General features: G+C 42.4%; 1 protein-coding gene across 20 annotated transcripts in view; it reads right to left on the bottom strand.

Moving 5' to 3' along the window:
- KCNIP1 (potassium voltage-gated channel interacting protein 1) overlaps positions 1 to 15,260 on the bottom strand; it is a 275,906-nt gene that overhangs the window by 10,572 nt on the left and 250,074 nt on the right. For 19 of the 20 annotated variants that reach the window (XM_063168410.1, XM_063168404.1, XM_063168403.1 and 16 more), the window contains 2 exons: positions 6,966 to 7,090; positions 481 to 550 (listed from right to left, as the gene is read on the bottom strand). In XM_063168410.1, the coding sequence (XP_063024480.1) occupies positions 481 to 550; positions 6,966 to 7,090 (195 nt within the window). Of the gene's footprint in view, positions 1 to 480; positions 551 to 6,965; positions 7,091 to 11,036; positions 11,300 to 12,060; positions 12,159 to 15,260 lie in introns of those variants that run through there. The other variant, XM_063168416.1, reaches the window with a different exon arrangement.

Here is a 15,260-nt window from a genome sequence, read left to right as displayed (position 1 = left end):
AATGATCATTTCAGGTATCCAGGAGTTTACTTATCAACTAAAAACTGCTTTAAGAATTTTAAGGAGTTTTGATTAATTTTCAGGCCAAAAAGAAGTGTCTGAGACCCTCCTGTGGTAGACACTACATGCCCAGCAGTTCAACAGCAGGGAAGCAGAGCCACACGCAGGGGAAGCAACTCCCCTTTCTGCCAACAGAAAGTCAGAACAGAACAAAACATCAACCCCCAGTTTCTATTTTGGACCTGGGGAATGCAGAGCTGACATTGAGAGGCAATATTTATGAGGGTTCTTCTATGTGAAATAACTTCAAAGGCCTAAAATTTTATTACCTTGATGTTTGTGTTTCTGTCTAAAACCCCTCAAAGCTTCAGCTTGATTCCCTTTTCTTGCACAGATGATCTGCAGCAGTTTTGCAGCCAGCTGGCAGTAGGCAATGTTAGAGCTTCAAGAATCCTGACAGGCACAAAGCACTCCACTTACCTCCATGAGGAAAAAACTGTGCATAGATCTGTTTAAATGTTTCTTCATTAACAACCCCACTGGGACATTCCTGTTGGAAAACAAAAGGAAAAAAAGAGAGAAAGAGAATCAAGAAAAACACAGGTTTGTAAAGGTTCATTTGCAAAACTCTACAAGCCCAAAGAGAGCAATGAAACAAATCACCTTCCTGTTCTCACAGTGTTTTGCATGCACAGGCTGTGCAGCTGGAGAAATTAAAGTAATTCAGATTGCAGTTTCATCCTAAGCATCTCACAAAGCTGGCTCACCATTATTAACATTTCTAACTGTGTTTTCAGCAGTTTCATTGCTGTTTTTTAATCCTCAGCAGCAGACTGTAGCCAGGTGACCAATCCATAGCACACTTAGTAAGTCCTTACAAACAAACCTCAATCATAAATACACCCCCACCAGCTCAGTGCTGCTCTAACATACATTACAGAGCCTTGGGCACTGCTACCTATCCATGTGATGTTTTCAGTTACACAGAATACTTCCCAGTTGATGGCATTATTCCTCAAATTTGCCTATCAACCAATTTTGAAAATTAAACCAGAGCAAACCAATAAAATAACCACATCACTCCACCTTTTTCACAGAGCACAGAATTACGGCCACAGAAAAGTCAGCTTCCTCCCACACTGTGAGGCACGGATCAATAGAGACCCTGGGGTCTGTGTCCTGCTGCAGCACTGATCCCCCTCAGCCCTTCAGTTCCCCAGGCTCTCATCAGGGAGGGAGGAGGGAGCAGGAGTGCTGGCCCTGCTGGTACAGGGCTGGAGATGGATTCTCTGAGCAGGCCACATCTCTCACAAAACTCACACAACTGGCACGTGTGGCCAGGCTTGATGCTCATACTGAGCTGGAGGGCACACTTGGGATCAAGTTCCTCTGTTCCTGGCACTACACTCTCCCCATGCATCCTTCTCTGGTCAGGCTGTGCCCCCTGCCTCACTTTAACACGGGTGCTTCAGCCAGGAACTTCACAAAGTATAAATAACTGTTTGCACAAGGAACCACCAGCTTTCCATTCTTGGAACCTGACTCCTACGACTTTGCCTGACAGTCCTGAACTGCTGTTTAGATGGAGACAGCAAACAGTCAATCAGACAACTTTTCTATGTGCCACTTGTGATTTTGTAGGCTGCAAGATTTCTAGTTAGATGACTATTCTCATCTAGTTAGATGACTGTTCTGAAGCTCCTCATAAAAGATCTGTTGCCTGGTTTCCTTATCACAGGAAAAGTGGTTACTTTTTAATCTGTAAAGCAAAAATCATCAAAGGAAGATAACTAAATGGAAGCTAACAGCTACCATAAGAGATTCTCCCAAATATTTCCTAAACATACATGTTGTCTGAAGCTTGTAAGCTAACAGACATTAAATAAATCATCTGATATTTATTTATGATATCTTTTAATCATTGATCAGGCTCAGAACCATATCCACAGCCATTCTTGGGTAGCAGTGTTCTCCTTGGTCACTGAGCTGCTGTTACTACAAGATTGTACAGGGCCCTTGCAGAGTACTTCACTAAACTGTCATTCTTTTTAAAACCAAGCCTGGCACAATTGTCCCATCCTTCCAGCACAGTGCTACACCAAGATTTATTTCCTTCTCTCCTCATGATAAGACAACTGTTGCATTCTCTAAGAACCACAACTTCACCTGCTGAAAGATGGTTTGTAGTTGAGGGACTGATCATTCTTTTCTCTGTGTTTCCCACAAGTGCAGAGTCCCTGAGGCCCCTTCCCTCTGTTTATTACCAGAGATGTGCACGTGGCTGCTGCTGCTGCCTGTGCTCTCCCACAGGGCCAAGGGATACCCTGGCACTTGGGCCACTGGCCTGCTTAATTTTCTGAATTCCTACATGATCCTTATTGCTTCTGATGCTCCATCTGGAAGCCAAATGAAAGTTTGCATCACAGCTCTAGAAGTGCTAGGGAGAGGCAGTGCTGACATTGATCAGCCCATTTAGCTCTCTATAACTGGATTGCTTTCAGACACATATGCTACTACCAATTTATTTGCAGTTAATTGATCACTATTTTTGTTTTATAAGAGCCAAATAATGCTCCAGAGGCTTCATTAGTGCTACAGTACTACTTAATTCTGCTGACTCAAAAGAAATCTCTCTTGTGACACAGAGCAGGTGAGCTTAGTGTCAATTAAAATTCCACTGAAGTAAATAACGATTCACTCATTCAAGAAAAAATCCTTGTCAGTAAGGAGAACACAGTCCTTCATTGTAGTATTCAGAAGGCTTTCCTTTGATAGCAGGGCTTTAGGTTAACCCTTCTCATTTCCTTAAACTAATAATTTTTTAAAATGCCAAACAGTGAACATTTTTTTTTGTATTGTCATTAAGCACAGAACAAATCCCTCATTTTCCCAGGGCTGACTATCAAGCTCTGGCAGCACAAGCTGTGCATCTGAACTTACCCTCTTCTTTTAAATCACTATACCACAAAGGAGCTGAATCCATGTATAAACCAAACACACCAACCCACAAAACCAAAAGGAAAATAAAACATAAATAAAGCAGTTGCATTTTTCCTCTGCTGGAATCAGAAATAAACTTCACTGATTGCTTTCAGAGCTGTGCAAAGCAGAGATGCAGGGACCACAGGGGAACAAAGCATGCCCTGCCTTTCAGACCCTCCTGAGTTCAGCTGGCCAGAACATGAGGATGAGCACCCAGGGCCACCTTTTGCTAAATTAATAAGTTAGCTGACCACAGACAAAGGCACAATCCAGATTTGCATCTCTAAGCACTCACACATTCCATGTAGTTTGTTGCTCTATGTTCTCCCACTTTGGAGATGTTTTGGGGATTATTAAAGTATGAGAACATTTCTCCCTTGCTTGTACTGCTCACTTTAACCTCCATAATCCTGCTTTTTTTACAATTACATCTCATACTACCCTACGTTACAGATTTGCTAAAATACACACACTAAAGGAAGGTAAGGATGACTCCAGCAGCCCCTCAGTCATTTGGGTTGTCTGTTTCCTGATTCAGTATTAGGAAATTATCCCTTGCAGCTAACAAGCATTTCCCCTAAGAGCACAAACCCCTCCACTGAGCAAAAAACCTCACAAAACCTCCAGTTCTTTTAAATCCATTCCAAAGAGTACTCGATTCCAAAGAATGCAAGCCATGAAACATGGCCTAAGTGGAAGATCCTGAATTACCAAATTCAAATCTCTGTATAGCTGGTCACTTCATTAGACATCAATTTATCAATTTTAATAATAAAAATACTTCCTTGCCCTCCTTCCTGCAAGTCCATGACTGGCCACCAAACTTTACTCCTCTGGGGGGCAGAAGCTCTCTTCTAATTCCAGCCTATGCCTATTCACAGCCATTCTGTTCCTGTGCCAATATTGCTGTTTAGCTCAAACAATTCTGGTGCTTTTGCAGACAGAAGGTATCGCATTTTCTTTTGTTAGGTTGTACCAAGGCAAGACCCACCAAAGGCTCTGATGGGTTTGCTTGTAACCTTGCTTTTTTAGAATCCCAACCAAAGAGATGGGACCAACCACCTCATGTTAGTCTGGCTTCAGTCTTACCACAGCTAACAGAGAGGTGCAAAGGAGACCATTCACATAATGCAGAATCCTGTGGGCAGAGGCAGCTGCTAGATAAATGTGAACTGTTGGTCCTGCGACCAAGAGATGCTGGAGGGTGGCACCCTCTCACAACTGGAAAAGCAAGCTGAAGGCAAAGAGAGGGAACATTTGGCCAGGCAGCAATGATACAGGCCTGGCTGGCGTGCTCGGCTTCTCTGGAGATGAATTTATTGGCATCCTCTGTCACTGTGGGGCAAAACCACCAGACCAGACCAGTGACATCCTCGGTGCAGGCTGAGATAATGTGGAGGGGGAGGTGGGAACAGAATTCAGAGACACAGAAAGAACAGGTTTAAAGGTACTGAGAATTAGGACTGGTCAGACAAGCACTAGTCAGAGGCCAGCCCAGGCTGTGCTAGCTGCCTTTGGTGGAACATCATCCCTGCTCCTGTGCACTCAATCCTCTGCAGCCAGGACCTGCATCCCTCTGTCCCCTACACAAGTTCCTGCAAATTGCTCTGTGATTATCCAGGTATTGCCTTGTGATTAAACAGGACCTGTGCAATAATCACTGAGAACAAGCAGTGAGTATAAGCCAGGGAGGAAAATTACTGTATTCCCACAGGGATTTTGAATCTCCAGATGGCACTGTAACATCATCCCAAGGAACAGACTGTTTGGTACAATAGCAAATAGGGTAACAGATGAGCCAGTTTGCCTCTTGAGCATAATTACCCACCTCATTGAAACCAGGATTTGCAGGCTACCAGTGTTAAAGCTGCACTTCCATGTCAATTTAAACCTTACATATGAAACTTTGTGTATATTGTATGCAGATCAGCTGGATAAAACCAGCCTGCTTTGTCCTAATATCCAGATATAAACCAAGACCTTGCCACCACTGGCAATTAATACCAAGACCTTCAGCGATATCCTAGGTTTAGGTCACAAGTTAAATGCCCTTGTCTGCCACTACTGCCCTGGGAGGCAATGCCTCTGTAGTGCAAAGTGCTGGCAGAATTCGAAAAGGCTGGGGCTAAATGTCCTGTGTGCTGAGAGTGCTCCAGGTCTGCCTCACGGGTTTGCATCTGCAGTTGCAAATCCCCCCAGCACAGAGCAGAGCTCTCCCACGCAGGATTCCCACCCGACAGTGATACAGAGGGCACAGTAAGATCTTAGCAAAACTGGGTTTATCCTCACTCTGTGAGCAGTCACGTCATATCAAGGTGTTAACCTGCCAAGTTCTGTCTCAAAAGCCATGTGATTTCCTGCTGGCTGGCAAAAGCATAAAGAGGTATCAGTGTTCAGTTAGGCAACTTCACACATGCAATGACCTCCTGTGTGCAGCAAACCTGCAGAAATATGCCACACACACTAAAAAAAAATACAGAAAGCTGAGCTGTGCTTTGGCCCACTTAGGTGAGCAGAGAAATAAAGGGTGAAACCAACAGACTCCTTGGAAAAGTCAAATAAACACTGGAAATGTATTTGATTTGATCAAATTTCAAAAATCTGTAAATAATAAAGGCCCTTGTCAAAGTCCCACAGGTTCCTCAGAACTGCCTGTATTTAAGGTAGCCCAGCTTTCTTTTGACAAGTTTTTACCCAATAGACTTGACTGAGAAACTACAGCTTTTTGCTGTAATGGTTTCTAAATGCTGGAGCTGTCCTGCAAGAGAATATAAAAACCATCCTGTGTTTATTGTGCCGGTTTGATTCTGACCTGTTAATCATCATTAAAACATCAGCTGGCACAAACCACCTGGGTGACTAAATGCTGACCCTCAGGCAAACATGCAATGAGTACTCATTCTTCAAGGTGCATAAAGCATCTGCTCCATGTAGCCTCCACATTCCCCCTGCACCTCTCCTGACTGTGAGGAGCCCTGAGAGGCAGCAGCAGAGCCAGGCTGAGGCTGGGGCTGCAGGCTCTGGGCTCCCAGGGAGCCTGGCTGGAACGGGGATCGCAGCCTGGGCACGGAGCTGCTCTGCACACCCAGGCACACAGCTGGCACTGCTGCCTGCTTGCCCAGGTATCTGCAGCCTCTCTCTGCTCTCCTCAGTCTTAACACACACCCAGCTTCTGGTTTCTCTTTAGCTCCTGCCACTCCAGCCTTATTCCCTGCTTAAATTCTGCTGACTCAAAAGAAATCTCTCTTGTGACACAGAGCAGGTGAGCTTAGTGTCAATTAAAATTCCACTGAAGTTAATAAAGATTCACTCATTCAAGAAAAAATCCTTGTCAGTAAGGAGAACACAGTCCTTCATTGTAGTATTCAGAAGGCCTTCCTTTGATAGCAGGGTTTTAGGTTAACCCTTCTCATTTCCTTAAACTAATAATTGTTTTAAATGCCAAACAGTGAACATTTTTTTTTGTATTGTCATTAAGCACAGAACAAATCCCTCATTTTCCCAGGGCTGACTATCATGCAGGACCTTAAAGTCCTAAAGTGCTCTTCTACAAGAGCAAGATTTCTGCAGCTAAAGAAGGGATGAAATGTCCATCCTGGGCACATAATCACAAGTGAACGGTACCACTTATATTTGAACATGAAGAGATGAAAACAAGGTTTAAAAAAGTAGCCATAAAAACATTTTCAGGTTATGTTCAAGTACTGGCACAGCTGAGGAAATTGAAGTGTGCTTGCTGACATTTGGGGAACAAGTTTAATGAGACCATTATGTGCTGAATATTCATCCAAACCCAGTTTTAGGCAGATTGCAGTGTCATAAATATTAGATGGAGAGGCAGATTGTGCTCATTTTCTGTGGTAAGGGAGATCTTATACAAAACTACTAATGCTTAGCAGGGGAATAATACATAATCAAGCTGAGCAGTTGAGGCTGGTGAGGACATACATATTAGACTCTGTTCATTGCAGTACTGTTCTTACATTTTTAAATCCTCTGTAAAGAACCTGAAGTTCTCTTTTAGTGAAATTGGTTTGTGCTTCAAGCTGTTCCAGTCCCTCGGGTCTATGGCACACTGTCGTCATTTCTAATTCATCTTCAATTTTATCTGTAAGAGAAGACAGGAAAATATTTATTTTGCTTGTTACCCTTGCTCTTTTAACATGATGGATAGGACAGACTGGATTTCAAGAGCAACAGATCAAAAAGAAACCACCAACAGAACTGATCTGTGTAACTGTTTTTAACCTCTTGAAAGCAAAATAAAAGCCACAGGAGTAAGGCAATAGCTCATGTTTCTTCCTGGGCTGCCAATTAGCTGCCCATTCACAGAGCCAAAATGGTGCTGAGAGCAGCAGGACGGCAGCAGACACTGCTCCAAAAGCAGCCACAGGCATTTCATACTAAATATTGAGACAGTGTGGAGGAATGGCACTTCTGAAGTACTGGCTTCAGCTTTCTAGCTGTGCAAATATACCAGGGAGAGCAGACATGCTCAGGGATATCAGACAACGACCTTACACTGGGGTTAAACACCAAGGGAATCTCCTCTGTGTGCTAACCAAAAAGCTTGCTCTAGAGACATTGAAGATCACTTTAGTCCTAGGAGAAATTCAAATTTTGTCCACAGTTGCAGAATCTGGAATTAATTCAGCCTGGATTTTGAAGGACTTTTTGGAGAAAGAGATAAAAATGAAAAACACTTCTATGCATTTTATTCAAGAGAGTGTTCTTCTACAAGGAAGAAAGATACTATCACACCCTGATTTACCATAGCCTCACTTCATTTTTGATGCAGGTTTTCCCCTGCCAAGCCCATCTCCCATGCATGCAATACCCAAATACATAGATATTTAGTGTCTATCAGTTTGAGATTCTCTAAACTTCAAAGACCAGATCCAGCCTTCAGCTGACCTGAAAATCCAATCCACACCCAAAAGTTGCTTGGCATAAAAGCAAACACTGCCCTTATTGTCAAAAACTGCACAATTCATATCTTGTAAAAACATTTTAGGTTATTTGGCTCAAGCATAATATAGCCATTTCTGTTGCAAGCCAACAATTTAAATGGAAATTTGCAAGGAAATAGTTACTCTGAATAGAGAAAAGGCATAAATTCAGAGCAGACTAGCTTAGTGAAAGAACAGAACAGACCAGCCCAAAGGTGTATTTCATAAGCTAATTAATTTTGCAGAGATACACACACACATACATATACACATATTAAATTGACCATGGTTAAGGAGGGCACATGTCAGTAAATGCTAATGCTTAATTAACACTGGTTCATTTTGTCAGTATTAAGAAACTGGTTCAAAATATTGGTGACTTCAGCCATCCTCTTAATCCACCACATGTGCAACATCACAGTCAGCATCTGTAGGCTTGAACAGATAAAATGTATTCCTAAATCCTGTTCTGAAGGTCCCTTGCACAGCAGGGCAGGAGGGGAGAGGCTGTAAGAGCAAGGAACAGGAGCAGAGACTCAGCTGTTCAGGATAAAGGAAAAGGGACTCAGGGGTGGCAAGGGGCCAAAAGAAGCCTGAAGTACACACCTTGCCCACACAGAGGGAAAATGAAGAGTCTAGAAATTACAGCTCCTGTCAGAAGAAAGGAAATGTAAAAGGATGTCTGCTACGGGAAAAAGTAATCTGAAATAAGCGGGGAAAGCCATTTTCTTTGCAAGAGAATTAATGACACAAAACGAAGGAATGCAGAAGCTGTAAAGAGAGAAAATTGTGGGGAAGAAATTCTTTAAAATGAGGGACGAGAAATGAGTGGTTGAAAAAAGGAGAGAAAAATCCATCACAATAGTCCTCACCCTCTACAAAGATTTGGGATTTTTTGTTATTTGTTTCCTTTCAGTGCTCGCTCTCAAGTCAGCTCTTTTCAACCTGTTTCTTCCACCTATACATTTACCACAGGAACTTCAGTGGCAAACCAGGAGATTGGCACTTCCTTCTCTGCCCTCATTTTTATCACGGGCATTGTATTTCCTTTTATTTGCATTTTCATTATCATCCTGGCTCAGTCCCTCCAGCTCTTCAGAGGTGTCACTATGAAATATGAGCTCTTGCATTTATTACAACTACAGTTTTATTAAACTGAAGTTCACTGAGGGTGGTGAGTGCAAGCAGAAATGTATATACATAAACATATGCAAATTGAAACTTCTGATAGGAATGGTGTTAAGATATTTTATCTAATATCACATTCTTCCTCAGTTTTGCCTTGTTTACAGTTTTCTCCCGAGAGATTCAAGCGTAGGAAACAACCTTGCTGCTGTTTTAAAGTTAATTTTCTTCTTCAATTCATCGATGCATGAACAGACCTTGGGACCAATTGCACACACAGTGAGGGGCGAGTGTGGTCACCTCCCCAGCTCAGTGACACCTGTACCTGCCTGGTTCTTATAGCATCCTCATCCCTTCCAAGGTGGCAGGACATCCCTGTGCTGCTGGTGGAGACACACACTCAGGGGCTGGACACCATCTAGCTGCTCAGTGAGAGCTTGAACCTTAGCAAAGCTGCTTTTTTTGGTTTTTTTTCTTTTTTTTGGGTTTTCTGTGTTCAGTAATTAGGGGGAAGCAGTAACTAATGCAGAAGGCTTCTTCTGCTTACAGGTACTGATAAATGGTAATTTATTCTTTTTCTGTTTTTATTTCCAACACTTGTTGAAATCATCCCAGGATGAATCCCTTCCACACCAGATGGCTGCAGTGAGTTTTGTCCTAGGCTGAGGATTGTTTAGCTGGTACAGAGCTAGGTGTTCACTTGGTGTTTTCCTTACAATGTGTTTTAAAATGGAAGAGTGGGATGTGGTATTTCTTGAGTTCGGATTTATTTCTACCCATACTTTTGTGGCTGCTTTTATAGCAGGGTATGAGGTCTGCATCTGGTAGAATCACCCGCAATAATCTTACTCGACTGTAGGCCCAGGTTAAAATAATCACTTAGGTTTGTATTTTTTGTGCAAAATAGCATCTGTATTTGCTTAGCCCATAGGATATGCACATTTCCTTTCATAACGGAAACCAAACAGTGACTTCACTTTACAAAGAAAAATAATCTTGACACACTTGCAGGTACATGCATATTTTAGATTGTTGCTAATGAGAGAGACTTTTTTCATTTCACTGTTCCCTGCTCAAGAGCGCAGAGTGAATTTTCCTTAAGGAAAATCAGTGTTTAAACAGAATACACTTTAGAAGTTACTTAATGATGCTTGCTTTATTCATCCTTTCATATTTGTTCCAATTTTACCTTTTGTTATCTTTAATTTGGGAAGTTCCACACTCAAAGGGCCCTGCATTTCAGACAACGGTTTGCATTGGAAGGGACCTTGGAGATCATCTAGTTCCAACCCCCTGCCACAGGCCGGGACACCTTCCACCAACCCAAGGCCAGTTTGTGCTCCATAAAACAATGGTGCGTTGTTCCCCAGCTGCAGCCTGGCTCTGGGAGCGAGCAGCTGCCATCCTGGCCTGCCCATCCTTGCTGGTGCCCCCGGACCGTGCCCAGGGCTGGGGCGCTGGGCCGCGCGCCCGGGCCAAACCAGGCCCGAACAGCCCCTGGCATCCTCCTCAGCTGCAGCCCTGCAGCATCTCCTGCCCACGCCCTGCCAAACGAGCAACAGCGACGTCTCGTACGGTGCTGGGCTGGCCAAGGACAACCCAGAGCCTAAAACAGTTTAAACAATGACTTTAATAAAGATATAAATGACGCTGTCCCCTGCATCTGAAGGCTGCGAGGTGAAAATGCAGAACACCAGTCTCCATGGTTCACGGGAGGACTTTGAAAACAAGTTGCTTATAATAAATTCACTTTTTGTTAAGGAAAACAGTCAAGGCATAAAGTGCAGTTAATGTGCCCAGTGTTAATTGTAGAACTGACAGGCGTTAGATGAAATGGGTAATTTTACAAATACAGCTGAAGGGGATTAAATTATGTGCAAGAATTATTAGACTGCATCTTACTTTTATTAAAGAAAAAAAAAAAAAAAGCAGCTATATTTTAGGAGCAAGGACCTGAAGAAAAAATTAACTCTAGTTTACCCATGATATACTTGAAATTCATCTCCAGACAGAATGTGCTCTTGGGCAGGTCGTGCAGAAAACAGGTCTTCTCCGTGGGAGATCAATTGCAAATATTTGGAAATTTCATGAGGAAAAATAACTCCAGGCCTGAGTGTACAGGTGCTCACTGGGGCAGGAGCTGGGCGAGAGCTTTGGGGTGTCCCTGGGACCCCGAGCCCGGCACAGCCCGCACAGACAGGAGCTCACACACAGCTGAGATCCCGAAAACTGGCAAGGAAAATCTGCTCATGGCAAACAGCAGTGAAAAATGGAACAGAGGAACCTGCTGATGTATCAAATGGTAAACGCAATTAAAGTTGAACACCCATTATTATTATTTGAAATAATTATTAACATTATACTGCCTGGCTGGAGAAATCAGTTTCCAAAAGGGACTCTCTCCAGGCAATAAACCAAAAAGAGAGTGTTGTTTCCATATCCAATCCCTTTTTTCTGATAAGACTTTTTGACTCCTTCAGGTCTATTTTGAGTTAGATTTGATGGCCCTTGATGGCCATCAAATTCTGGTCCCCTAAGCCAGAATATTCTGTGATTTTCACCACTAAACCAGCAACATAAATTAATTTCACAAACAGCCAAGCTTAGCAGTCTGGTTCTGCCTGTGTGAACCTGCAACATCACCACTTGCTGAGAGAAGATAACTGAAAACCCACCAGTGTATAAAATTCAAAGATAAAAATAGCTAATAATAACAAATATAATTAGTAAAAAATAGATTTTTCAAATTTTCTTGCCTAATCCTTACAATGATCTGTTCACAATGTATAAATACTGTCCTCTGCCTCTCCTTTAATTAGTTTCACAGCTGTACACAGGGATGCAAAATCAACATTATTCTCCAAAAAAGGGGGCACCAGAATTTTGAGGTACCTCCCAAATGTTTTTTTGGCACACAGCTAAGATCAGGTACCATGGCTTGAACATGAAATATACAATGTCAAATTTGGATTCAGACGTTTTGCAGACACTGTATGAAGTTCACCTGTCATTAGAACTGTTTTTGTTGTGACCATTCCCAGAGGAGGAGATGCAACATGTCCTTGCAGTGCACACAAAGGATATGCAGGCAGGAGCCACTGGCCTTAAACTGGTTTTCCCCAGGTGGGAAATGCAGGTTGAGCTGGAACCAAGGCAGGATTAAGATTCCAAAGCAGCAAGGGAAAAGAAAAACCATGATGCATCAAACATGATGCTTTTTTTGCAGAACTATCAGAAACTCTTCAGAGGACACTTCATTAAATAGTCGTCAGAGACTTCTGAATTATGAATTAGGCAAGTAAAACTAATTTTTTTTCCTTTTATGGAATAGGTAATTTATAAAAAAAAAAAAAAAAACTCTGATGAGGCCAGAAAATGCATTACAAATGAACTTATTATCTCTGTGAATTATTGTTGTTGATGTTTTTTTTGTCATTAAAAAGCAAATCAGACACTTCAAGTCCTTGATTTATGACTGCACCAATTTCCATTTAGACTGGTTTGCTCTAGCTTTGAGCTAGGAAACAGGTTTTGGAAGAACAATAATCAATGAATATATATAATAGAGTGAAATCAAGCAATCAAAAATATTAATTAGTTCAGTGCCTAATTCAAGTACCTTTTATCCCTGAGCTATCATGGGGAAAACAGACCTTTGTATTTACATTCATGCAGGTTTTAACTACAATGTAAAACCTAAGGGTTTTACCCCCCTTTGAGGTACGTTTTTTGAGCAGGCAGGATTACACACACTTGGCATTGGCTGCAGACTTGACAAGAGAACATATAAAAACATTCAGAGAAAGGTGAACAGATACAGGGTTTGGCACAGAGAAGGTGAACAGGTACTCAGTTTGGCACAAACACAAATTAAACCACATAAACTCCTTGTAAGTGCACTCTCAATCATGTACAGTGTTTAAGGGCACAATTCCAGCGGATCACAAAGCTGTAGCCTCCCCTGAGATTTTAGTTTGTATTGGGACTTTTCACCTGGAGACAGAGAACTTGTGCCTCTAAGTGTGTGTGCATTCCCTTTCCACTGAAGGCCTGGCCTGTGCCCTCGCCAAGGGACCCTGAGCTTGCAGATCTGGGGAGGTGCAGGAGCATCCTGCAGGAGCAACCTGTCCCGCGTGGGGACAGCCAGAGCACTCTTTCAAATTTTATTCCTTGCAAATGTTCACGTGACTATGATAGATCTCTCCACCCTGCACCATGTTTGTGGTCAGTTTGTCAAAGTCTACTGACAGCACAGCAGCTCTTTGCAGCTTTCTCTCTCTCGAGTTACCCAGTTACTTAAAATTTTACTTCTTCACTGGGGAATTATTCAGCAGATGAGCAGAACTGTAATACATCCATACTCATAACCTACACTGGAATTCTGCACAACACCAATTTCACGCTAAGAATCTTTAAAAAACAATTAGCTGGTTTTTCTACTTTGACCTTAAATGTCAATTTACGATCAGTTTGTTTGGAATTTGTGGTTGTTGTTTTTTAAATGAAGCTTCGGTTAGGGTTTTTAAAACAGAAATATTTATTTTCCCAAGCTGTAAACATGCGGGTTTGCTCACATTTATTAAGGAAATTTGTGTGTGTGTGTGTGTGTGTGTGTTAGCATATATTCCTGTCCCAGATTGCAGGGCAAGATGTATTCTATTTGCCATCTGTATGGCAGTTGTCTTCTGTTAAATGGGCAGTTTCCTTTATCTCTTCCACACCCAATTCTTCCTCTGAGGGGAACATCTGATGATAATAGGCCATTGAATGTCACTGCATGGCTGATAAGAACTACAGGATTCTCTACTGGATTTCCCAGAGGAACAGCAGCTGCCTCTTCCACTGGATCTTCAGAGGAAGACTGCATCTCTCTACAGGATCCTTGCTCCAACAGAACCACACCAGGACTGCAGCCACAATTCCAACTGGATCGCTACCAACACCCTGACCAACAGGGTGTCAGCCTGTGTTCTGGTTCTGTCAGTGTTGTTTTGGTTTACTGCATTGTTTATTTTATCTTTTCATTTTTCTTCCCTAATAAAGAACTGTTATTTCCTGTTCCTGTATTTTTGCCTGAGAGACCCTTAATTTAAAATTTATAGAAATTCAGAGGGAGGGGGTTTACATTCTCCATTTCCGGGGAGGCTTCTGCCTTCCTTAGCAGACACCTGTCTTTCCAAGACAACTCCCTTTCAGAAACTGCAGTGCATGAAACAGAACTTGCCACAGAAATATAAAGCAACAGTGGCAGTGTGAATGTGGAAGAAATTTTCCTCTTAGAACAGGTGGACCACTGCATTATGGCAGTTCACCTGTGTAAAGACTAGAAAAAGAACAAATTGGTTTGGTCCAGTCAGAATTGAGGACAGAAACACCACCATAAATGAGGACTCTGCATATCCCATCCAAATGAGCTAGTACTTCCCAGAAGATCACTTTCCCACTTCACAGAACTGTTCAAGTTGAACAGATTGCTCTAAAATGTGAAGCATAATTAAGCAGAACACAAGTACCAATTAAGCTCTACTTGCACAGAAGAAACTGCAAAAGAAGTATCATTCCAATACAGATCCAGATGTTTCAGTAAGAGAAAATGTCCTTAGATGTGTGTGGTGCTGTGAGCAAGCTCTCTGCTGGCACATGGAGCACGCCCGGCGGGAGATGTGCTTGTATGGGCAGCACCCCCACTTCGGGCATTTCAATGGATCCTGAGCTCGGGCAACCAATGGTGCCTGGATGTCTTCATAAAAACATTTATGTCCCAATTTTTGGCTGCCAAGAAGCAGAACCAGAAGGGAGGCTTCAGGACATTAGGACAAAAGGACAGTGCCTGAACCCCACTACAGCCAATGTTCCTTTAAGTACAGACTACATATTTCTTCCTGACTCAGATAAAGCTGCTTTTGGTACCTGTACTCAGATTCTCCTCCCACAGATTATTTTGAATGCAGAATAACTCAGGTACTGATACATACACAAACACACCACTGCCCAGGGTGAGAGTATTTTCTTGCTGAAACTTTTCATCCAAATAAATGTCAGTTCCCGATGGCAATTAAAAAAAATAGAAAACCTCATCCAATACACTATATACTTAGGCATTAGTAAAATTCCAGTGTGAAAGCAGCAAGTTATTTCAAGATTTCCAACAGTTTCTTACAAGGAATTCCTTTTCTCTTTCCCGAGGGCCATACCTAGCTTGTT

Source organism: Melospiza melodia, chromosome 14 (genome assembly GCF_035770615.1).
Source record: "Melospiza melodia melodia isolate bMelMel2 chromosome 14, bMelMel2.pri, whole genome shotgun sequence".
NCBI classification, from domain to species: Eukaryota; Metazoa; Chordata; class Aves; order Passeriformes; family Passerellidae; genus Melospiza; species Melospiza melodia.
Note: the sequence above shows the minus strand (reverse complement) of the source record. Positions and strands in the feature narration are given on the sequence as shown.